The sequence below is a fragment of the Takifugu flavidus genome, chromosome 8, assembly GCF_003711565.1.
Source record: "Takifugu flavidus isolate HTHZ2018 chromosome 8, ASM371156v2, whole genome shotgun sequence".
Taxonomy (NCBI): Eukaryota; Metazoa; Chordata; class Actinopteri; order Tetraodontiformes; family Tetraodontidae; genus Takifugu; species Takifugu flavidus.
In genome coordinates, this window is record NC_079527.1 from 5,870,718 (window position 1) to 5,896,270 (window position 25,553).

General features: G+C 46.5%; 2 protein-coding genes across 2 annotated transcripts; both read right to left on the bottom strand.

Annotated features, from left to right (window-relative positions):
* Positions 1–411: 411 nt before the first annotated feature.
* On the bottom strand, positions 412–25,076 carry espn (espin). The gene is given in 16 exon segments (XM_057041457.1): positions 412–1,894; positions 2,449–2,470; positions 2,693–2,771; positions 8,114–8,488; positions 8,881–9,026; positions 11,213–11,266; positions 11,789–12,005; positions 13,427–13,588; positions 16,316–16,456; positions 16,459–16,607; positions 16,918–17,173; positions 17,866–17,997; positions 18,357–18,539; positions 18,611–18,797; positions 22,879–23,072; positions 24,142–25,076. Coding segments are annotated over 16 exon segments (2,745 nt in total). The 5' UTR covers positions 24,442–25,076; the 3' UTR covers positions 412–1,746.
* Positions 4,034–8,104, bottom strand: LOC130530372 (espin-like protein). The gene has a single exon (XM_057041456.1). The coding sequence runs from the start codon at positions 6,670–6,672 to the stop codon at positions 4,714–4,716; it is 1,959 nt and encodes a 652-aa protein (XP_056897436.1). The 5' UTR covers positions 6,673–8,104; the 3' UTR covers positions 4,034–4,713.
* Positions 25,077–25,553: the final 477 nt, after the last annotated feature.

A 25,553-nucleotide genomic window follows, 5' to 3' on the forward strand; every position in this document is an offset into this window, starting at 1 on the left:
TCTCCTGCCTCAAGAAACTTAATCAGTATGTGACCCAGTTTTTTCCAAAACCTTAAAATTGGGAAAGTGGCAAAAAAAATATCAGCTGAACAGCAAATTACACATATTTAATTAAAAGAGTTTGTTTAAGTGAACACTTTCGGGGCATAAACATGTCAAACTTGAATATAATAACTCTGTAATTTCTCATTCCCTTCACAACTTCCAGAATCATCAGCACAATTAATTTATAGTGTAACATTTCATTTAAATATGCAGGCTGTATCCCAAACTGTCTCTGGCTTCCTTAAAGTTTGGTAAACTGTGACCCCTTAACATCAATCAAAGCCTTTATTATTGATATGCAGAGGTTTTTAATGGGTCACTTTATTACAATAAATAACAACATACACCAGCACAATTTTAACAGTATTTGGTGATTCAAGATTTATTGTTTTCAGTTTAATTAGTCTGAAATTGCAACATTCTATTCAAGCAAGGCTGAAATAATGAATACAATGCAATACAGAAACATTGAACCAACATTCAGAGAGGGCCACTATGTACAGAGACGGACAAATATACATAGATTAGGCGTATATAGAAAATCTAATGGCAATGGCATTTATATCAGGTCTTAATTTCAACAATATATGGCATCTGATGACACTAATTTGAAATATTTGCAAATGATTCCCAGACAACTACAACATCTGTGATGGTGAAATCACGTTTACGCTTCGGGTCAACGGACATTTGCTATCATATTGGAATATTAATTTAACTTAAAAGACAGGCCGACAGATTCTTTCTCTAGGACACCAAATAATAATAATAATGATAACAATATTAATGATAATGAGTCAGTCATCCTGTCTGTCGGCTGCTGTCAGAGAGCACTCTTCAGTCTGTAAGCAGATCAGGTCATCAAAGATTCATCTCCAGGTTAGTGGGACAAAGTCGGGAACATGACACGGACCCACTAAAGACTTTTCTTTACTTTTGCAATATTCAGCACGCCGGTGAGACGCCCACGTTAAGATGCTGCTCATGCACGGGAGACCAAGCAGGACCGTTCAGCTGTGTTCTCATCTGGTGCCGAGTTAAACAGGCCTGACGAAACCTCGCGATGGTACACGTCAACATTTGGAATTTAGTGTCTCAATATGTAGTCAAATATAGAAAATGGAACATTGCAACATATATCCAGTGATCGTTAATGAATTAGACGTGCACAGCTATGCAATCTTTACATTTAAAACAGGATAGGAATATTCCAGGTCCTAGTCCAGAACTAAAAACAGATTAGCTGGAGCAGCATTATTTAGGACTATAACTCTGGTATTAAAAATAAGAAGGTGCATCTAAAACTTACAACAATCCATGTTTCTATATGTTTCTACTAAGGTAAAGCTGTGGAACATTCTACAGACACATAGCTGCTTCAGATTTGCCTGTTATAGTTGAGTGATATTTCCATTAAATGTGCGGTGGTCAAGGGGGGTTATTTCCTCCAGTAGAGTCATCCTGAAAGACCTCCTACTGGTTCAAAAGAGCAAATATATGCTAAAGACAACTGGAATCTGATTAAGGACGCGTGCACGTTTAAGCACTCAGCAACCGTTAGCGCAAGAAGATCAAGGTTTTGTGTCGTTCAAGGTTGTGTAATTGAAGTGGGTCTTGATGGTGCGATTCTGGTGATTCTGGTGATTCTGGAGATTCTGGAGGCCAGAGAGGCTGAGTCTGGGTCACTGGAGCAGGGACACTTCACTGTTTGGCCATATCCCCTTTCTTCAGAATGATCTGTCGTTGCCAGGGCGCCAGCTTGGTCTCGTCGTAGCCCAGGGTCCGTAGCCGTTCCAACTCTGTCTTCTCCTCGATCTCCTTGGCCTCTTTGGCCTTCTGTTCTGCTTTTCTAGATGACAAAATCAAGATTTTTTTATATGGTTAATGCAAAAATTAATGCCACAACTACAAAGATGGTGGTGGTGATGGTAAGATGATAAATACACGTGTTTAATCCAAATGGAGGTCAGAGAGGTGAAAAAACCACTGTGGTAGACATTGGGGCTCAGGCAGCAATATGGACACCTTCTGGACGACCCTTACGTGGACAGCAGTCAAGCACTTCTGCAGAGTCTTTATAAAACCAGTCTGCCAAACATTGCCCCTCTGTCTACCTATCTGCTTGCCTGTCTGTCTGTCTGTCTGTCTGCTTGCCTGCCTGTCTGTCTGACTGGCTGCCTTACCGGGATGAGTACGTTTGGGCTGAGACGTGCAGCAAATGTGCAGTTCTCTTATTTGACCACAAGGCGGCGTGCGCCAAAGAGGTCAAATGATTGTGTGTTTCAACACCATGCGACAAGTTGGAAGTATGTTATACTACTGCATTAATTTATGAGTGAACACATTTCACAGTTTTGAAGCAAAAATATCCAACCTGTGATGAATACAGAAGTGTTTTCTTACCTTTTTTGTTCCCTTTCACATCAGGTGAACATAAGAACAAGAAAAAAGAGTAAATATCTCATAGAACACGGCTTGTCACAACAAAATGAGTGTTTTTCTGTTTTTATACAAAATAGACACAATCACAAACTCTAAAGTCTCAGGCAAAAAAATAACCCAACATGTGTTAAGGCTAAAACTAGTGAGCTCAGCCAGTCGTTCAACAGGAATGGTCCCTGCAGACGGGCAGTTTTCATTACTCACCTCTCTTCATCCAGTTTCTTTTTCATCATGTCTCTCCTCCAGGCTGGCATCGATGCCAGACGAGCGGCCTCCTCCTCGGACTGCATGTGGACACAGCGGGTAGGGAAACATGGGAGGAGAAGGCAGCCCAGAGTTGTCAGTAAAAGACCTTAATTAACAGCCCCTCCACCCCACTATTATGACCTCACCTACTTACTTGACCTCTGCCTCAAACACACCTCTGAATACCTCTACTTGAATTCAATGCCACGCTTCTGTAAACCTGTTTGATGCCACATTCTGAGTTGATTCCGGAACACGGTTTAATTCATATTTATCTCTGTTTATTTCTGTAAAGACTGCGTGAGGCCACATGAACCTCTGCTAGATGTACTCAAAAGAGCTACTTAAAGTAGTCCTCTCCTGTTTAATCCCTTTAAAATGACAAGCTTTGGCGTACAATCATACGGTGCATGAACGGTAACTGGATGCCTTTTTTTCTCTTTCGGGCTGTAATCAGAGGTGACGCGGGGGCGGCCATCTTAAATTTCCCAAGTCACATTACCCTTTTGCGTTTCTCTCGCTTTTCACTTCCCCTGGCAAAGAAGAATCCAGGTAAGTTTATCTGCATGGTGAATTTTTAATGATTCCCCTGGGAATTGCAGAAGAGGACAGGCTATATGAAGAAAAGCTGAAGCTGCGAGTCACAGATTTATTGGCTCAGGAGACAATGATATACTGACAACTGCATCCAACAAACCCCAGAGGAACCCAGGTAGAACTAGCACATACTGTAGAACTCTTTTACTGGGGTTATACTTCATCAGTGCCTTAAAGAAACATCTTGAAATTCAGTTTGAACGAAAAATAATGACATTTTAGGATATATGTCATTTCTAAAGCCTGTTTAATCCACTGATGCCTTCAGTTTACTTGTCGATCGTTTGACCTTTTGTCATGTGAGATGAAAAGACTGACTGTAACCTTCTTATGGCACCCGTAAGCCACAGATAGCATGACAGCGGGTGGTGCTAAGAAGGTTAGTTGAAGGTAATCTAGATTTTACAGTGACAATAGTGTGATTCTGTGCTGGTTCAGAGCCGCATTATAACAAATCGATTGATCTGACCTGATCATTTAAATATATGAAATGATAGCTCGGCCTTAAAGATCAGCTCGAGGAAATTAAAAACTTTATTTTTAGCAACAGTGTAACAGATAAGTTGTAACTGAATGCAAATTGAAGCAATGCAAAGTTTAAACAAAAACACTCAAAAAAGTAGCAAAACGATGAAACAGACCGCACAAAGCAATATTAGAGCTCCGCTGGATATATTCTTAAATTTGAATATGTTCAGCTCAATACTAAAAGTCTCCCTTCAAGCTGTTTCTTCATGCTTCATATTAGATAAATTATGTAATTTCTGTCCATTCCTGGCACAACCAGACAGGGAACGCTAAGCTAATTCGCTAAGCTGCATCATGATCTGAAATTTAGATGATTTTAGGCACAAAAAGTTAGTTAGTGTGTTAATTTAAAGACATGACTGGTGACACTTGTACCAATGGAACCTGCAGGGTTTCGTGTGTTTCCCCCAGCTTAAAACATCCCATCTGGCTGACTGGACAAATGGAGTCTCGACATGTCTGAATGTGCCGAGAGAGGGAAAGAATCCAAAAAGACTGGGCTGGGTCAGACAACACGGCCAGGAAGAGGCCGATTATAAAGCACAAATAAAGGCTAGACTGCAGCCCTGCGGGTTCTTCATCTCAGATAACCCAGATGTTTTAAATGAAATATTCAGTGATCATATCCAACAGTTACAACGGTCTAAAATCAGGATTTCATTTACCCATTACGTCATTGCTTACAAACACGTCTCCATACCGTATGGCAAATCTTTCCTCGACAAATCCCTTTTTCCTAGAAGTACAGTATCATGGCAACCAAAAGATACTGGACTTCCAAACATTATGATTCCCACACACTGGTGCAGTTAAGGTACCGCCAGAGCTTCATTTTAATGGTTAGCCAGTGAGTTGCTAGATGTCAAATAGCTCGGCTTCCTTTTCTTTCCAAAAAGCGAAGCTCCGGTCGATGTATCGGATGATCTCCTCGTTGCTGAACTCTTTCAGTTCATAGATGGTTTTGACAGGGTTTTCATCGTGTTCTTCAGCGCGAGGATCCTCTTTGAATGTCACAGTGGGACGAGTAGGACGGGCTTGTCCCGTTCCGTCGGTAAAATGCACAGTTTTAGTTTTAGAGTTCCGCTCCGGCCCGTTTCCGTCAGAGTCTAACGTGATGGACGGTTGCTCAACCGGCTCAGAACTGTTGTGCTCCTTGCAAGTTCTCTGCTGCCCACTCGCCCTGGGGTCGGACACATCCTGTTTGGATGCAGCGGGCGACGAAGAAGAGGAGGCTGTTGAAGGTTGAAGACCTGCGGGCGGCGGTGCAGGTTGAGTCGGTGGAGGTGGTGGAGGATGAGACGGTGGGGGAGGGGGGGAGTCCTCTATGGACATGGTGGACATTTCAGTAGACATGGAGCACAGAGACGTGGTGAACATACCTCCACAGTCAGAGTCTCCAAAATACCGGACTTTGATGTCTTCAAAGCCGTCCGTCCAATCTCGCCTCCCCTTCTCAATGTCCTCCATGACCTCCTTGTGAAACTGCCTTATGACCTCCCATTTGTGGCTTCCAAGGCGGTCAAACATCTCGTAGCACAAGAGGTGGCGGAATTTACGCTCGCTGCGACACATGCTCATTTCCAACAGCTGGAAGTAGCCGAGCATGAAGAGGTCAAGGGTCAGACTTTCGTAGCTCACCGGAGAGCCGTTAAAATGTGGCAAAAAGTGCTCCGGCCAATAGATCATCTGGGCTCGACTCAGGCGGCGGATCTGCCTCGAAGGGACTTGACTGACGATGGTTCTCCAGTGGCCGATCAGATTCCCCACGACCTGCTTTGACTTCATGAAAAGCAGAAGTTTGTCATCTTCGCTTGGCATCTCCTCGCTGATCTGTGCAGTGAACTGGCTGTAGTCCTCACAGCCTACGTCCAGGTAGGTCCCCTTCCTGCCGGTGTATTTAGTCCGGTACGATTCGGAGATCGTGTACTTGCGCCAGTGTTCCAGGAACAAAAAGACGATTCTCTCTTTCCTCATTTCAATGCACTCCTGGACGTAGCTTAGATCCGTCTGCACCTCTAAACTCCTTGTTAATTGGTCGTTATTTAAAATGGGGTCTACAGAAAGGACCTGGCTGAACTGTTCGATGTTAGCCGGTGCCGCTACTTCGTATGTCACTGGAGCGTGAGAGGCAGTGATGAGCGGCTCATCAACGAGTGGTGTGGCCAATTCCTCGATAGAAGGCTCTCCAGTTGTACGGGAAAGGAGGTCCTCAGTAGAAGAACTGAGAATCTCTCCCTCATGAAAGACCTCTGGATCATAACTACCTCCACTTGCCACTGGGAGCGATCTCTGGCGTTTGTACACCCGGTTTCCCTTGTTATGTGCACAGTCCGACTGGTTCTGGATTTCATAATTGGCCTTGAGGTTCTTCACTGAAACTCCACACTGCTTTATTTCTTTCTCCACGTCCTCCCTTGTCGAGAAGGACTGAGACCGTCCAATGACTCCAGAGTTCAGTGATCCTGCTGGTTCGTTCTGACCTGCACATATGTTTCTTGCCTCTTCTTGGGGACTTTTAGGACATATAAGGTCCAAGATGTCAATCTCTTTCCCCCCTAGAGTGGCGAGTAGGATGGCCATGCTCTTGAGTAACGTGGATATCTTACTGCACCAGGCTGGAAGGTCTTCCGCTTGTCCGTGTACCTGCTTGGGATGGACTGAGAAGTGTCCCTGGGTGAGGGCCGCAGAGACCGGCAGGAGCTGGTGTAGCTCCTGCTCCAGTTCCTCGAGCTCCTTCTCCACCTCGGAGACCTTGTGCATGACCTGCAGGTTCTCGATTTGCTTCTCGATGCGGTTCAGGTCGTTCTCTGTCATCAGCTCCCCGAACGGACCCAGAATGGCATTGTGGGTGTGGGAGTAGTGCCATTCCTGAGGCTGGTAGTGTCCACTTGCCACAAACTATATCAGCGGCCGAAGGAGACCGAGAGACAACAAGAAAGGGGAGGAGGGAGGGGGATTTCTTCAGCTCAGCTTTCCTGGTCTGAACACACACTTCAGTGCAAATCCACTGTGACACACAGGATTTACATGGATTTAGTGGTGCAATGGCACTGCCTCGCTACAAACACGGAGCTGCTCGCTTTTGATTTTAAATACAAGCAAACAGAGGAAACCTTTCTGTCCTTTTTATGCAACATGTCTTAGATGCTGCAGGTTTTTACTATGTATTTGTTCAAAGCCCTCGCCATCTATACATCTCTGGCACCCTGAGAGATTTTATTTAAAGCTTGTGGTTTAAAGAGAAACGCTGACATGCAGCTGCTTTTATTCAGGGTCGTTTAAGCGTGCAAAGGTGCTTTTGTTTAACTTTATTGGGCTTGATGTGAGGTTAATCTTTAATGTGCAAAGATTATATGAGACACCTCGTGGAAGTAATACATTTTATGATGATGCCCTATATGAAGGCATTCTTCATTTAGTTTAGTTGTTTAGTTTGGTCGACGGGGGCGTCCTGTAGTGTGAATGGGCCCAGCATCACACCACTGAATCAGCATGTAAAAACTCAGCAGAGCTGCAAAACTCACCCCTCAAACACCACTTCACCACACTCTAAAGCCACGACTCAAGCATGTGAAGCACCTCTGGTGAGCGCTTTCACTGCAGACGCATGCAGAGAGAAAGGAAACCAACCCTTTATTAAAATTTAGTGAGCAAGGGAACTATCCTCACCCAATGACGCTTCAAGGAGCTATCAACAGTCTTTAAGGTGGTAGTCCAGAGCCACCTGTACCCTAATACTCATTGTTATTTCCATTATTTCAAGACTGAGCAAGAATAATCCTGATTAATCAAGTTTATTTAGTCAAAATGACATATTTTATATAGGTTTTGTTTGTTGGATTAACAAGTGTTTAAACATTTTGATGACCACACGCTCCCAGGACCGGAAAAGTGAAATAATTAGGTGCACAATCAGGACTGTGATTGTGAAATGTTGAACAGGATGAAACTCTGTGGAACAAAGCAGCAAAGCCGCTGCTGCTCTGGCTGCTTTGGTCAATGCACAAAGTCTCTTTAATGATGGAAGAAGCTGATATAAATTCAAATTTTGAACGCCATAACTTCACCCTCAACTAGGTTTTCGTCCAGTAAAAAAGTGGAATCCATCAGCCGTCCTTCAACATCACAAAGATTCACACGCCAATCCAAACGTCAACTATCCCCTTTGTGCTTTCTTTTAATAAATTGAGCTTTTAACCACAAGTGGGATAGCTACTGTAAGAGAGGGTTACACCTCCGGATCGCTCCCGCCTACCTTGCGCCTGTGGTCCTCCTCCTCCTGCATCTTCACCTGAAGCTTTCGCACCATCACCTGCCTCTTCCACTCGGGGATGGCTTTCCCCTGTTCGTCATGAGTCGGCACCAGCGCCTCCACGTCTGCGAGGCTCGACTTCCGACCCGAATCTGCTCCCGCTGCAGTGGCGCCGTTTCCATTGATGGCGGCGTTGGCGGACAGCTGCTCGTAGCTGGAGGAGGCTGACATGGTCCTGCGGGGACCAATGCCGGGTGGCGTGGACCTGGGACTGGTGGTGGCGGGCGAGGTGAGGACAGGAGAACTGGCTGGAGGGGGCGATGCCGGCATGGGTGGGGGGCTGGATATGCGAGACTCTGGTGGAGATGTGAGGCTTCCCTGGAAAAATGAAGATACAGCGGTGGGTTTACCCGGAGAGATTCAGAGGGTCCTCGTCAGTCTAGAGGATTACAACTAAAAAGGTTTGTTCTTGCCAGAGCAACACCAGTTTGTCCAGTATTGCTCCTGCAGCATCACATATGACTCAGTCCATTCATTCCAGTTGCTGGGTGACACATTGTGCACACCACGCCAGGTTGAGATCGGGTTCACAGACAGATAAAAGAATCGGGGAACATGAGAAATGCCCTTTTTTTTGTCAGAAACACTTTTCCAATAATCCAAAATCCACCGGGGTAGCAGCACTCATCAATAAAGCATGAATAATAGTTAGTTTTAATTAAAAATTGTGGATCAAAAAGTCCACATTTGTCAGTTGTGAGAGGACCTACGTTGCTGTTGGTGGGTCCACCGCTGGAGAACACGGTGGTGTAGCCTTTACTGTGGGGGGTGGGCTTCAGGCTCTTCCCTGCCTTGATCTCTGCCAGCAGCTCTGAGTTGTCACCGGTGGGGGACATCATGTTGAAGGATTTAGTACCTGCGGAGAAAAGGACGGAGACGGCCAGTGAACATGGACACTAGGACAAACACAGTGGGCGGAGAGAGAAGGAGAGCTAAACAGGTAAATGGGGAGTGGGAGCAGGTAGAGTGAAGGAGAGGGTGACTTTAGCCTTAAATGTTTCTTCCACGGAGACAATTGGGCAAAGAGAAGAGATCATTATGGTCTGTATACTTTTGGATCTTCTTTTCACACTGTTCTCCTTACAGAGCCTCCCAGCTCCCAAAGTATTTAAAGATTCTAAATATCCATTTCTGTGTTCGGCATATTGTTACTATCAGGTAAATTTAGATGGAGGAAAGCAATTAAAAATTATGCAATTACACTGAACCCAACAAGAGGCGGTGCCTGACCCACAGTCACCTGATGTAAGTTAAGGCAGAACTTTAACCTTTTAAGAACAAAGGATTGATATTATTCCTATTATGTGCAGCTTTGACTGGAGAAAATCTACTTAGAGTGAACAATACAGCATATTCAGGGACTTCACCTTCTAACAGTGTCCTTTTTTCTGGTTAAATAAAAGATTACAAGAGGGGGCACGTTGTGTATTTTATCGCACCCTAAATATGTTTGAGTTTGAAAATGATTTCAGTCGATATGGCAGAGCGACTCCGATGTTGATAAGAGCTGTTTTACAGATGGTTGTTAAAAAAACTACAGCGTTACTATTACAGAAGGTAGAGAGGTTTATTTTTAAATATCCCAAATCCCCTGAAAGCCAGCAGCAACCTTACCTGAAAGTAAAGCCTCAGTAATCGATCATCGGTTTCTCATTGACCGCTCATTTTCAGCAGGAAAAAAAAATCACCTCTCCAATTACAAAATAAAAAAACCTGTTCCCTTCAGATTTGATCGTTGGGCTGAGCTGAACACACAGCTTCACCAGCCTTCAACCCTCTTCTCTCTCCCCTGCCCGCTCGCTCTCTCTCTCTCTCTCTCTCTCTCTCTCCCATCATTACAGTTGGGGCAAAATCTAAAGGAATCACCAGTAACTGGAAGTGACAGCAGCTATTGGCAAGCCAGACCAGAATTAACACACACCCACCCACACACACACCCGTCAATCCCCATCCTGTTAGTCCGCTCGACTGGATCAACCCTCCCCACGGCCCCTCACACAACCATACACATTCATGACATGCACCTCTCCTCATATTTACAGGATTATGGCCCAAGTGGCGGGAGCCCGACACCCGCGGAGCCTCAGACGGCTCGTGAACCAAAAGAAACGACCTGATGCACATTTACGACAACACGTGACGGCCGTCTGACCCTCCAGTCAAGATACTGTCACTCTGTGAATGAGCCTTGCTAGGGCAGCAAAAAGCTCTCTCATAAAGTTAGTTTTATGACAGAAATGTGACTTTTTGGGGGGGTCAATGAGATCAAATATTAACTTCACTTTCATTTTGTATCATACGTGTCCTTACCTACATTAACTAAAAAATAATAATTAAAAAAAAAAAACAGCCACACAACCAAGAATGTGCAACAGAAAATGTTTTCTGTTCTGGGATAAAACAAAATCAGGAGCCATATATGACAGCTCAGACGTGTTGGTGGCCTTTAACTTTACGACCAACTAAGAGCTGCTTTATAACCGTCCTATTGCTTAAAGACAAGTCATGCTATTAGCGAGGCTATGTTGGAGCTAAGCATTTGATTACTATCTCATTAGACAGCAGGTGGAGCATAAATAGTTTAACAAAGTACCAACTGTATACATTGTTAGTGGAACCTTGCCTAAATCCAGCTGGTTATAGTTTACAGCCCGACCAAAAGGTTTATTACTTGTTTATAGATGTACCTACGGTGTGTATTGTTCACGGAGCTCTGACACAAAGGTGAGGCCACACCATGTGATTGATCCTGGATAGTGATATTTCATATAGTGTAAAATAGCGTTTAAGGAGTTGCACAAAATCCCAAATCATAATTTAATATAAAATATAAAGAAATATATGATATTCGACAAATGGGGATTCCCGCCCCCCTCATGGTTTTTTCCCGTGTTGGAGGAAAATATAACATATAAAACCAATACAACGCTGAAACCTGCTGCGTCCTGTCCTGAGCAACAACACAGCAAACTAGCTCAAAGCTAAACCACGAATGGATCTCCTGTTCTTTACGCCTGGCGGGTTAACGCAGCCTGTACTTACTTTTCATTGTTCTGGAGACGCCTCCCTCTGCCGGAGGGGCAGACACATCCCCACCTTCACAGAGCAGCAGTGAGGAGGCAAAGAAGAGAAGAAAAACAGCAGAAGCAAAGAGAGAAACAGAAGCAGACGGAGCAGGTGAGAACGTGGAAACAGGCAGGTGGGAACAGGGAAAAAGACGACTGGGAAGTAGGTGCAGGGACCAGTCGTCGTGAAATTAGCCGAGTCAGCATTATTAAACTGGGTTACATCGGCAGAAAGTGATGGCGGCTACACGCCAACTCACAACATCTAAGACGAGCACGGCTGGCGGGAAACGTTTACCTGTTACTCTACAGCATCCGGGGCAACGTGGGCACTTAAGGGAATGGGTGAACACTAAACCAGTTCTTAGAGTAACAGAAACCCCGCATCATTAATTTAGAATCCATTATTAAGGACGCGAGGGTCAGATTGAACTGGTCTTTAACCAGTCAGGTCACCCTGGGAATGGGCGCAAGAGTATCACCCTCAACAGGAAATAGGAGGTTTTTCCCATTTATAGACACAAAGGAGGAAAAAGCAGCGTGGAAGACTCACTTCCCCCCGATGACGACGAGGGGCGTCGCTGGTTGGTGGGGTTACTGGCGGGGGGACTCTGGTCGGCTGGCAGAGGGGGGGGCGGCGGCGGCGTTGGATTGCTCGGTGGAAGAGGAGGCGGGGGCGGAGGAGGCGGGGGCGCCACCGTCTCCTCCACGGCGCCGTTCTCGGTGGTGTGGGTGGGGCTGTGGCTGCGGTCCTCCAATAACAGGGAGCCCTGAACAGAAAGGGGCGGAGCTACATTAGTCATATGGGGTATTTTTGTTGTTTTTTTGCTTTGGCGGGTTTTTACCACACATATAAGTGGAACATAAAACTACTAATGTGTCTTCTGTGATCATGACAGGAGTTTGAGCTCTGATTGCTGCTCTACTTTAACCAAACTACTTTAACCAGCACCAAAGTGAAAACAGACGTAAAAAAATCAATAATTAGACAAGTGCAGTCATCAATAGACATAAACAGTCAATGAATGGTAGAATCAATGACTTTAAGAAATTATGCTGTTATAATTATTTTAACAACAACAACAACAACAATAACAATAATAATAACCATTCCGTGTGGCAGTGTTCCCCTGTATTGGCATGTGGGGACGTCCCGTGGGCAGTAAATAACTGCAGACTGTCAGCAGTGACAGATGTACGCAGCCCTAGTAGACGTGTCGTCGCTCTGCTTCCTGCCATCATTAATTGACTCATAAAGACATAATACACTGCTACTAATATGACCTAATCTCTAGAGGGGAACTCTGAGGGGAACCCATCAGAAGAAGCCATCTGTCACTGCAAGTGATAGTGATTTACCCCCCCCCCCCCCCCCGCCCGCCCCCCGCCACGCCCAGGACGCACATGTCTGACACGTGCCGTAAGTGTGCCGTAACTCAGCTGGAGGCAAATTAACGGGCCGTGACATTTAGCTCTGCCCCGCCCTTCTTCCTTTCTCCAGACGCGTGCTCATTATTGTTGCCCTCTGTACACTGCGACCCCCCCCCCCCCCTTGGGAGTGGCAGGGGCCCCGTCCAGATGGGTCGTGGCAGCACGTGCCGTTGGGCCAGCTGATTAGCCGCGCCATCTGTTAGCATGCCCCTGAGACCGGGAAGGGCCTTAATTGGCTTAATGCAGCTTGTACCCCGTATCAGTGTGACCCCCCCACCCCCCCCCCCACTCCTAAAACCCTTGAGATTACAAAAACACACGTCCCCAGAGACACCAATGACACACTAGTCTATTCCTGCTGCCAGTGGAGGCATGTGGCAGAAAAAGATCCAGTTTTTTCCAGTAATCCTACACTCCTTATAGGACAATACATCAACCACGGACCATTGTGCTGCACACCAGTAAAACCAGACCAAAAGGCAAACTGGAGTTCCTGGTTCGTGCTGCTGGGTCTGGACTGGAGACGAAACAGGGCGTGGACGCAAGAAGCATGGAAATGAGGAGTTTGCATGAGGTGACAGCGAGAAGCTGTAACAGCCGTGTGACGTCATGCAGCCGGTGTGGGAACACGACACCGCGGAGCAGGAAAACCTGTCTGATTCCTCACAGATGTCACACACCTGTGTCAACACACGGGCGACATAGAGCGCTGCCACGCTGAGATTGCGCTGCCGCCACACCCAGCAGAGGGCCGCCTTACCTCCTCGTTAGGTGCCATTCCTCTGCTCCCTCGGGGCTCGGCGCTGTCGTTGAGGCTGAGGTTCTTGTAGTAGTCTCCAGTGCTGGGCTGCTTACTGAAGCTCCTCGACTTCCTGTTGGAGTCCACCCGCCGGAGTCTGTCGTGGCCCTCTCCTGGAGTCAGCTGCAAAAAGTAATGAGGAAACGTTCAATAAATCAGAGAGACTGTCTAATGAGATGCAGCGACATTTATAATATCCCGATGACACAACGGAACACAAACACTTTGCTAAACGGTCCTTTTCTAATGTCATTTGTGGAACAACGTGCACTCCAAGGTGTACTTATTAGCTTTTGGTGGCAGATTAGCTCTGTCGTGTGACCACAGCAGCCTTGTTTGAATAACAGAACAAAGCTTTTATTCACCATTAGCAAAACCAACAATGCACTTTAAAAGTGGAGCATTAGCATTCCTGCTGTATTTGACCAACATGGAGAGGCTGGAAGCCGCGTTAGCATAAATCCAGACCCTCCTGCCGCGCTCACTTTCTGCCCCCGTGTATGTGTGAGAGCAGCGGAGCCGTAAAGTCAGAGTATCCATCTCCTGATGCGGAGTGGGACTCTTTAAAAGCACAGGACGACCTGGCAGCACATATTCACCTCTGTGAATATTGATGCAAAAGCAACATTTTTCCCCAACAGAGTGCATCACAACACATTTCAAAAATTAAACGGTAAAAGTAAAAACAAAAAAAAAAAAATCCCGCGTTTCCCTCTGTGCATTAAACATCCCAATGCAGCTGTAACAGAATCTTTGCAGGAAAATGTACAGTTACTTTGCCTTTCAAATCCAGGGTTGGGCTTGAGACGGCTCCAGACGTGCATTTACATTGTTGCCTCCACCTGAACACAGCCGGCGGGGGTCTGAATGAATTTAAGGGCAAATAATGCACGGCTGACCCCTGACCTCTCCTCCTTTGTGGCTCTGATTGGCTGGTTCGGTTGTGTTTGCTCATGTCTGCCATCAAAGGAACGGTCCCTGAGCACTCATCGGACGGGAGGGTAACACGAGCAGGAAGCGCTACAGATGGTTTGATTGTCCTCCTCCGGGGAGCGAGACCGACAATAGCGAACGTGCACGGCCTTTGTACACACACTTACATATAGAGCTATTATGCACACATCTGGCTGTCAGCGGGATGTCATTGTTTTCAGGCTGGTTTTTTCTTTATAGCATCAAGTGCTGTTAAACGAGGATGCGGTTTGATTCTGTTCGGTGTGTTTGCCTGTGGCATGCGGAGAGCATCGGCATAGGCGAGCTGTTTAAGTCAATCAAAAACTTAAACAAAAACGATACGAGTGGCTATGAAACACAGCTACAGCAAACACAAGAAAGGACTCACTCCAATTGTGAATGAACTATGAAAAATACCAGACTAAAGAACAGCTGAAAGGACTCAACTCGGGGTGAAGGAAGGGGTTAAATTTAACATTACACTGGATTGCCAAAAGAAAAAAAAAAATCCTAATCCCCTTCCAGTCCTACCTGGGATCAGAATCCTCTCCTTCGGGCTGCACAGTCGTGTCCACAAACCAAACGGAGCACAGAGAATCGGTGTCACCAAATCCAGAGCATCTGCTCCTGTTCGCTCAGCGCTACACCTGTCACTCTACCTGCCCTCTCACTTTACCCACAGGCCTCATCAATAACGTATCAGGGCGGCCACAGCGGCGGTAATGATGTCACCACCAGCCCACAGGCCAACCACTCCCCGGCCCTGTCCGGTACCTCTTATGCAAAACACAAAGACCCAGGCGCTGCCCTCAACATGGCCGACCGCGCTCAAATCTCCCAGGCTTTGGGGTATTAGAACGTTCTGGTTTGGTGCCGCGTCTTGGCAGCAATATGTCAGAAAACAGTAATTCTGTGGGAAGAGCGAAAGAAACATGGAGTGGGGGGGTGGGGGGGGTGCAATGACCAATGAGGAGCAGCCTCGGAAGAATCCCAGAATAAACAAACAACAATGAAACATTTACAACCTCATTCAACAGGTTTGCTGCAGCGTTGAGATCAGAGCAGCAGGCTACTGTTGCCTGTTGCTATGGCGCCCACGTTGTTTTCCTCTGAATGTATATGGCACGCAGTTATCTTATGTGTGTGTGTGTGTGTGTGTGTGTGTGTTTAGCTGTGGCTTCTGTTAAATAGTTAATGAGAGCACGCCTGGGTTGGTCACCTGGGTACCAGCTCAGGGTGAAGGGGGAGGAGAGAGAAGAAGAAGATGGCACTAATTAAAAACTCTCTAGTCTGGTTGATCATGCGTGCACACACAAACAGCGCAAAGCCCCTCCTGGACATCGGACACTGTTGCCACGTATGGACTTGATAACATCTAACAGATCAGGTGGGCCGGGTCTCTTTTAACTATATAATATTCGGTTGGCTGTGACAAATATTTATGATTTTCATATTTGCAGCACAAACCTTGATGCCAACTTTAATTTCTCCACATCGTCTCTTAATAAACTGTCTGAGTGATCCAAAGCCAGATTAATTACTGGAATTAAGATGGAACTCATCATGAAAATGATTGTGCTTGCCAACCCAGAGGACCTGCCACAGTAATGAGCGTCTTTGTTAGCCTCGTTAGCCATGCTAACACAATAACAGCATTGTGTGTGCTCAGACTGGGCTCCCAGTTACATAAACCCATCTGATTAGTCACAGGGGAAAATGGCCCATGAATGGCCAATTAATCCCAAACACCCAAACCTTTCTCTTTAGGGTGACTTCCTATTCTTCATTATCTCATCTGCTCACAAGACCATCCATTAATAAAAAAAAATAATCTCAAAATTCTCAAATCAAATTTGAAATTCATTTTTAAAGTCATTATTGTTACAGGTGGCTGACCTTCTTCTTGGCGGTGTTGCTCTCCACATGGCGTAGATTGCTTTTAACCTTCAGGAACTCCGCTGAAGAGGGCTCCATAGGCGGCTGCGGGGCTGGGTAGCTCGGCGGCGGAGGGGGCGTGGGGAGAGACCCCGGGGGAGGGGTGGCGGCGGTGGATAGGTGGGTGGAGGCGGAGCCTTGGAGACGGCATGGGAGGCCGATGGCGCGCTGTTCTTGTGGGCGTCTGAGGCGATGTCGGGGTTTAGCATGTCCATGTACGCCTGCATGTCTGAAATGGCCGAATCAGACGCACCTGCAGGAAAAGCAGATTCCATGTTTGAGGGGGGATTTATGAGGGGGGCACCGCTGTTTTGAACCCCCCCTCCTCCTTTTAAACATGAATTAGAGGTAGGAGGTTATGGAGGCGTCCTCTGCTTAAATATACAATCCACACCTCCACCACTAGGGTGCAGCACCAAATTACTGTGCACCTGGAGGTATCGTCAGTGAGGACATGTGACATGTGGCTGCACTCCCCAAGTTATGGGAAACAAGCTGCAGTTTGGTATCATAACATCTATGTTACTATAAAAATGTGTAGTCTGAAAAAACCCAACACACACCTGTGTGCGCCACCCTGCTCAGCTGAGTGGGCGGGCCCCTGGAAGTGGGCCCGCTGACTCTTTTCTCTCCCGTGCTGGACTGACTGGAGTTGGCTGAGTCGTAGTTGGACATGGAGCTGGACGGAGAGCTGATGTCAAAGTGGGCCGCCTGGGTGGCTGGGGGCATGGTAGTGTTTGGGGACGACAGGCCCGAGTCGGGCTGCTTATACTCCAGGTCCGTCGAGGGGTCCCGGGACAAAACACGGTGCTCCACACTCTGTGGAAGGACACGAGTTGTGAAATGGATTATTGTTCCGCTGATGGAAATCGTTATGAAGCATCAAATGGAGCCTGATATGCGATGGCAGTGATGACCCAAACGAGGAGAACACCTTTACAAGTTTAATTAGCAGCCGGGAATGAATCAGAAAGGCCCTCGGGCCCTCGGATTCTCCGAAGGGACCAGTCAGGGAGGGAGAAAATATGTTTAAAACAGGCTGAACACTCTGGGGTGCGCTTAATTTTTTTTCTCGGGCCGCCCTGGGATTTCAACGCTAACAGAATTCCGCGTGTTCACCGCTCCTAATTAGCTGTGTGAGAAGCTGATGTCAGTCAAGGCCCAGGTTGGGTCATCAGCATCCACAGAGTTCTGGACAAACACTGCACATTTTGTCAGACGGCCACAATCCCACGGCTCCCACTAGACCGATTGCTGCTCATTATACTGGGAAACGTAACGCTAACACACATCAGTCAAGCTCTGATAAGCGTTTAACCAGCAGCGTCCGATACATTATGCAACTGTGTGACAAACCAATCAACACCAGCAGCTAAAGCTCCCTGATCTTCTTGGCTCATGGAAACTGGACGTGGAACAAAGTCCTCTTGTGAGTTCACTAACAGTAAACATACCTCAGTGCCACAGAAACAGATTTCACACAAAGGGTGGGCGGGAACAGCGACACTGACCATGTTCTCCACGGTGCGCAGGTACTTGGCGCACTGGCTGTGGCCGTTATACTCTGCCAGGTCCGCCCCCGTGAACCCGTCCTGGTCTTTGATGCCCAGGTCCACGCCGTTCACCACCAGGATCTGACAGCACTGGAATGCCGAACAAACAAAAGAAACAAATCTGCGCTGGTTTTTGTCGGACCTGGTGGTAAAAAACTGGATCAGCTCAGAGGCCTGAGCCTGGTTCTAAGGTGACGTTAGTCAAAACAGCCGGTCGGCGTGGCGCCGCAGCGAGGTTAGCCATTCAAAGCAGATGGTTATGTGAAATTCATACAGCTAGCTGAAGACCAACAAGCATGATCTTTTAAAAAAAGGGTCTCGACTGTGGTGTGCCACATTGCGTGATGCTTCAGGGCGCCAATATTCACACTACTTTGAATCCTTCCTTTTAAAACTGGTGATGAGCTCGATATGTGGATTTTCCACCCTCTAAAATCCCCCACACACACCTCCAGCTCGCCGTTCTCCGCCGCGTCGTGTAGAGGGGTCCCTCCCCAGCTGTCGGTGACGATCTCCCCGCCGTGCAGCAGCAGCCAGCTCAGCACCTTGGCGTGGCCCCGGCTGGCCGCAAAGTGCATGGCCGTGGCCCCGTCGCCGTCCCGGTCCGTCAGGCTGATGTCCGTGAAACTCATCTGAGGGCAGACGGGAGAGAGGCGTCATCATCGTACGGATCATAGAGATGAGCTTTTTCCTCCTGACGCACCAGCCAGACGATGACCGTGTTGTGGCCCATTTGTGCAGCGGCGTGGAGACACGTCATCCCGTCACCGGCTCGCATGCTGGAATCAGCCTGACAGTCCTTGACCAGGTACTGGACGATCTCCAGGTGACCCTCCTGACAGGCCAGGTAGAGCGGCGTGGCACCATTCTTGGTTTGAGAGTTGATGAGGCTGTCGGGAGGAGGGAAAGCTGAGTCAGCACGCTTCGGAAGTCTTTACATAGTCTTTGCATTCCACGCAAATTCAACCGAGCCGGTCATTAAAAAAACAACAGCTTATTATTTGAAAGCCGCAAACATATACAATTACACTCTTTGCCAAGTGAAAAAAGAGCCTTTAAGACTTAATTCTTTAGAAGAAAATCCCACTCAAAGCTCAGTGGGGGACTACAGAGCACCGAGAGCCTTCGTAATCAGCACCCAGGCTGGGAAAAATGTGGGTGTGACTATAAAGAAAGTGGAAAGATCTATGCATTCATTTAATCTCCATGTCATTCAGAGGAACATGAACTGGTTAGCAGGGATTATTGAAAGCCAGAAGGAAGCATTTCCTCTGTCGTGATGAGAGTGCTGCTGAAACACTTTGCATAGCACCCAGGGGTGGGAGACAAGGGGACAGCTGGTGTCTTTCTGCAAATAAGCCACAACAATTGGCTGAAAACAGCCCTCCATCATCTGCCAGGGGCATGTTTCTTGTCTTTGCACACTCAGAATAAGTGGCTGTTTATAGCCTCTAAGCTGTCTGCGTGTATCCGAAGGCTGGACGGAAACGTCCCTCTGCCCGTGTCAACATTGGGATATTTCGAGAGCAGACAGCAATAATACTGAGCCACATTCTGCTGCTCTTCCCTTTCAGCTCACCCCCTCCCCTCCCCAGGGAATGGCTCACCCGTTGCCCGTGTCTTTCCCCGTCCCAGATCTTGTCAATCACAGCGGGGCTTCGGGGAATGGACGAACGCCTCCCTGCTAAATCCCATAAGGTTGTGCTTTATTTGGACACTGACAAATGAGCAATGTGTCTCCTAAGAGGATTATCGCTCCACTGGCTTTGCCCAACTTACTGCTTCCAAGAGTTGCACCAGCGGGCAGGAGAGTAGGTCCTCACTGATAACAATGATCCTTCCTTGGATTAGCTCGTACAGATATCTTTAAAATAATTCTAATCAAAGTGGGATACCCATTACCAGGACAGATGTCTCCATTGGTCATTAATCCCTTTAGCAGTGTTTAGCGCCATCTCCACAGGGGTGCACAAATGGCCTTTGTCACGCCTCTTCGGACTGAAGAGGCTCACGCCCTCCATTAAAGAAGTGCTTTTGGAGGAGAGGTGTGCATTTCAAAGGGCCAAGAAAGAGGTTAGCCTTGTGTGACTACGCAGCTAGCAAGTGGCACAAAGGGCGCTCGCCCGCCAGTCATACAAGGGGGGGGGGAAGAAACACCGTAGTGGTCGTCACTTGATATTCCCGCCAGCTTGTGGAGTAATTTACTTCATCGACTGTTCCGTACTGTCCCATGTGTAACAAAGGCTCAGGTATTCTTCATTACAAGCACTATAATTAATGTCAGTCTAATGGGCCTCCTGTCTGATAAAGGCTTGTTATCTTAATTAGCTGTTAGCTAAATAATGAAGTGTTCTGGGAGAACGTATACATGACATCATGGAAACGTACCGATCACACGAAACGCAACTGTTTCTTCCATTTTCCGCCCCCTGCAGTTATATTGTTTAAACAAACTCTTCACCCGCGCACGGAGTGCATGACTTTATTTTTTTCTCTAATTGGTGAATGCATGTTATGTTTAATCAAACCTGGATCATGGCAGGCTGATACTGGTTAGATAAGGACCAATCTGCCTGTTTCCACACTGAGGGTAGCACAACATATAGCAGCAGATTAGCAGCCGCTGAGGAGCATCAAACATGATGACGGTGAGCCGGAACACCCTCATAATTCAATCTGTGTTAAAACTATAGGACCAAAAAGCAGCAGCCTGACTGTTGTCTAGTGCTGAAAGCACCTGAAAATGTTTTCTCTGTTTAAACCTCCTGGAGAGGGTTTTCGTCCACCTTCCTTAAGGGGATTGGAGCTGAAAAAAGTGAGCTTAAGGGTTAAACTCTGGAAGCTCTGAGCTGCTTCGTGCATAATAAAAACAGCTTGACTTCAGGGGCTTGTATTATAAAAACTGCTGCATGATGAAAGCTCTTGCTGAGCTAAATTCCTGATGGATATTTGAAGATTATTTACCTGAAAGTCCGGCATGATGTAGCAATTAATTATGGATTCATTTCACTTTCCAGTTCAAACTCAATGAGACTGAGAAGTTGTGAATGAGCCCCCCTCTCACTGAACTTTGACCCCAGAATGCTTCTCAACTGAGTTTAGCCGCAGATCTTAATCTAAACGAAATGCTGGCATAATCTGTCTGTAATGTCACCTTTTCTCCTGCCCTTTGTCTCTCCTTTATTCTCTTTGGGTAACAGGATTGTAAACAGGGACACGATAGCACGCAAACTAGTCGGCTCAGCTCCTCTCAAATGGAAAAAAACCAAGCCACTAATTTAAATATCATTTGTAAATTAAATAAATACCAGTGATGTCACATTTATACACACACACACATTCACACGATAACTGTATGTGTGTATTTTGTGTAGCTACTGCTAAGCTAACCGTGTTTTTGACGATGACTCAATGTAACAGTCATCATTTTTGATTTTTAATTTACGTACAGATTTTTTACAGTACATGTGAGTGTAAACTGTAATACTCTGTTTTTCAGCGCCCGTAAAGAATTTATAAAAATATATAAGTTTCTTGAAAAAGATCTTAAACATAATCAGGAGTACCTCCGACATCTAACATTTTATAACAACTAGGATATTTTTGTATTTTTTAGCCATCCAATCACGTCTTCTGTCTCACAAAGACAAACCTGTAAAATAAAAACAATGTTATCTTGGTTCTGCAAACGATGACTGCCGACAATGGCTGACGGCAGCCAGAAAGGAGCCCGTCAACTCAAATGGATTTGTTCTCTTCGTTAGCTTTATCACTGGTTGGTGCGACTGTGCATCACCATGGAGACGGTGGTAAACAGCAATAGTGGGAGTGGTGCTGGAGGAGAGTGAATGGGGCCCAGTTATCAGGGAGCTGCCGAGTCCCTGAGGATCATTAAATTTTCAGCAGCTATGTTGCTGTCTGGGGTGCAAGTGGACAACGTTAGAGGGAGACGGCATGAAGTTATTTCCTGTTAATTCTGACACGAAATTACAGCCTCTGCTCATCAACGCGGTTTTCTGTCGATATTGCTGCTTTAGTTTCTCACACCTAGAGACAGGATTTTACTGAAAATGCAAGTAAGAAGAGTTAAAATGAACCTTAATATGTATGTTCTGTATGTTTCCTCTCACATGAAAAAATGACTTAATTGAGAAAGTAAAAGTGGGTAAGGAGCATAAAACTGTGTCAACGGTGTCAAAAAAGTGGAAATACCTGGTCTATTACATAAGGAAGCAGACGGGAGTTATAGCGGTAGGCTATATTTTGGGAAAGTTAAACTACTTAGTGATATTTTTTAAGTAGGATTGGATGCTAAGTAGTTGCTGAGTGATCTAGAAACGCAAACCTGGTTGTTGACAGATATTTCCATAGTCAATGTGGCCGACGCATCTCTCCCTGGCGACACTCTTAAAGAGTTGCAAATTATTTCATTAGAAAAATGAAACTTAAGTTCTCGGTAAGACCTGGAACCAGATTTACATCTAACTTCATGGTGGCTAAGATCATGTCAATTTATGTCACCAGGCAACAACCAGGAGCAGTCGGTGCTAATATAATACAGAGTCCTATTTTTTACAATTAAAATACATGTTTTAAATAAAATGTAGGTGTTCAATGTGAAGAAGAGTTTAAATTGAACAAATGCTGATTCAGCCATTAATAAATGTTGGGTGAGCTATTTACAGCAGACAGGCACATTAGCTTGTTAGCATAAATCCTAGAAATACTACAAATGTGTTCATAACACAACATGTACGCAGCAACAAGTAAGTATCTGCATGAGTAATGTTCAGAGAAACACACAGGTAGCATCTCTCAGACGATGTTCTCAACTTCCACATACATTAAGAACCCACAATCTACGTTAATCTTGGTAAAAATCTTCTTTTTCGTGTTTTCAGTGCATGTTTTTGGATTCAAGTTCAAGGTTAACTTGGGAAAACTTTGCTTTGGACACCATGTTTCTCTTACTTGGGGCTGTGCTCCAGTAACAGTCGCAGCGAGCACAGGTCTCCCTTGGCAGCGGCGTAGTGAATAGGAAGGGCCCCCGTATCCGTGGAAGCCCCCGGGTCTCCCTCGCCGCTTTTCAGCAGCCAGTCGGTGACCTCGTGGTGACTGAAGCGGGATGCGAGGTGAAGGACAGTGGCGCCGGAGCTGTCCCTGTGCTGCGGGTGAGACAAGACGGGGACGCTTTATAGTTCCAGAGCACAGATCTAAAGTAAGAAGGTCACCAGGTCTGGTTAACCAGGCTGGTCACCAGGTTAAACTTATGTTTAACGTATGGAACAGAGAGGAGAAAAAGGGAGGGTGTTTAACCAGCTGGAGCTCTTTTCTGATGCGCTGCAGCGGAACAAATGAACCTGGATTACGCCAGATAAAATCAGGATGGGCAACACAAAGGAACAGACACAAAGATAAAAAGTGAAAGCTGGTATCAGCCTGCAGTGGGAGGAGCGCTGGTGCTGGTAACTGAGAGCGTTTACTAATGTCAGCCAAGTATCTTATCATCAGTGGGGTGTGTGTGTGTGTGTGTGTGTGTGTGTGTGGGGGGGGGGGGTTTCTCTGTTTCCTTCCACGCTCTGCCAGACCCCCCGCAGGAGTTATGAAGACAAAAGCAACAAAAGCTCTCTTTAGGAATTAGAGATGATTAGAGGTGGCGTTCTGGTCTGAAGTCATGAATCAGCACTTTGCTGCTCCTCATGGTGCCCCCCCCCCCTTCAAAGATGTTGGGGTAAATGTGGCCCAGAAAAAGGCACATCAATCAACAGATCAGATGAGTAGTTAATATGTGATGGAATGTAAATTTTATTTATAGGATCATTGTAGATAAATGAATCAATTTGAAGGGACCAGTATTATTTCAGTTTCATTTCATAATTTTCTGGCCCCCTTTACAATGTCTGTGTCTGTCTTTGAGGACTTTGTGATCCACTAATGGTTCAGTCCATCAGCATCAACCCTGCACATTTGCAAATGCTGTTTTGCATCCTTTTTTAAAAAACAACTGGAGCATGAAATGGCTGAGGTTCAAGAAGGCTCTATTGTCTTAGTTCCTCCATTGTGTCATGTTATTTTGGCTGACGTTTCTGTAATGTAATGACATTATCATTGTCTACTGACAACAAGTCTCATGGTCTGACGTTCTAGCAAATCAGTCAAAGCCTGGTTGTTGAAGCCTGGATGAAACCAGATCATTGGAGCAGAAGGTGCGCAGCTTCAGCCTGGCTCACTCACCTCTGGTCGACATCCGCCCTGAGTCAGCAGCCACTGTAAACAGGCCAAGTTACCGGTGGCCGCCGCGTCATGGGCCGGACTCGCCCCGTTGTTGGCCACGGAGTTGCCCGCCAGTCCTGCCTCCTCCACGAGGAACCGCAGGCAGGATAACTTCCCTGCCCGGGCGGCGTGGTGCGCAGGGGTGGCCCCCAGCGCGTCCTTCACGTCGCCGGTGAGAGACTTGGCGGCTAAATGTTCTCTGAGGGTCTGCAGGTCCCCTTGACGCGCAGCGAGCAGCGTCCTGTCCACCTCCAGCACCATGGTGGCTGCTGCGGCGGCTGCTGGATGGAAGAACCCTTCCTTTGGTTGTGTCAAATGAGGCCGACCGCTTCACCGGACGGTCGAGGTCAGCATTGTGTCCGAAGAAAAGGTCCAGGTTGGGGCAGGTCCGCTCAGGTTTCTCTCCACATCTTCACCGCGTCACGCAGATAATATCAAAGATCGTATCTGTCCATGCACACACATCAACCTGACTCTTCACATGCTGAAATAAGCATCTTACCGGATATTTTTTCTTCACCTGAGCGACGCATTCGCTCTTCCCTCCGATGCAAAAAAAAGTTTACCAAACGCCCCCCAAAAGTTTTGCCATCGATTATCTGTTCTACGGTTTTGCCGAGCTACATGGCGCGCCTTGGAGAATATTCCTCAGTGTTTTTCTTCCTTTAACAGATGGCGACGTGGGACTGAGCGTCTGCTAAATAATCCATCAGGGGGGAGGATCGCTGAGCCAGTTCCAGGTTGAAGCGCTCAGGAAATCGGCTCAGAAGTTAAAGGGGCCGTCAGAACGGGGAGAGACACCCCCTCCCGCTTCACAGAGAAAGTCACACGGCTGTGGTCCTGATGGGGGACCGAGTCAGGTCTTCATTCCTGATCAAATTCAGCGACGGACCCTCATCTTCACCCTCATTTTGCGTAAAGGGAGTGAGAAATGCGCGTCACAGGGAGAGTTTAGAGGTCCATCTGGTGGCTCTTTGTAAAACTGAGCTCCTGCACATCCAGGAGTTCATAGAGGCTGAACATGACTTAAGATATTTGACTTCAGAAGTGGCATTTTAACCAGCAGCATGTTGTTGGCTAATTATTGAGAAGCTCTATAATATTTGTAAAGTTTGCACACCGACTGAAATAATTAACAGCATTAAACCTGAGCCAAAGTTTATTATTAAGAACTTTATAGAAAACACGTTAAGATGTTACTTTTTACATATTACGTATTTCTAATTAATAAATCTGTAACAACCTTGCATAAATATTGTGGTTCGTCGTCACAGCAGGTTATTACGGGTGACAGGATTTCCTTCCCTCCCAACTTTACTTCTGAATGTACATTCTTTGCTTAAGACCAATGAACCCTCGGACCTTATTTATTG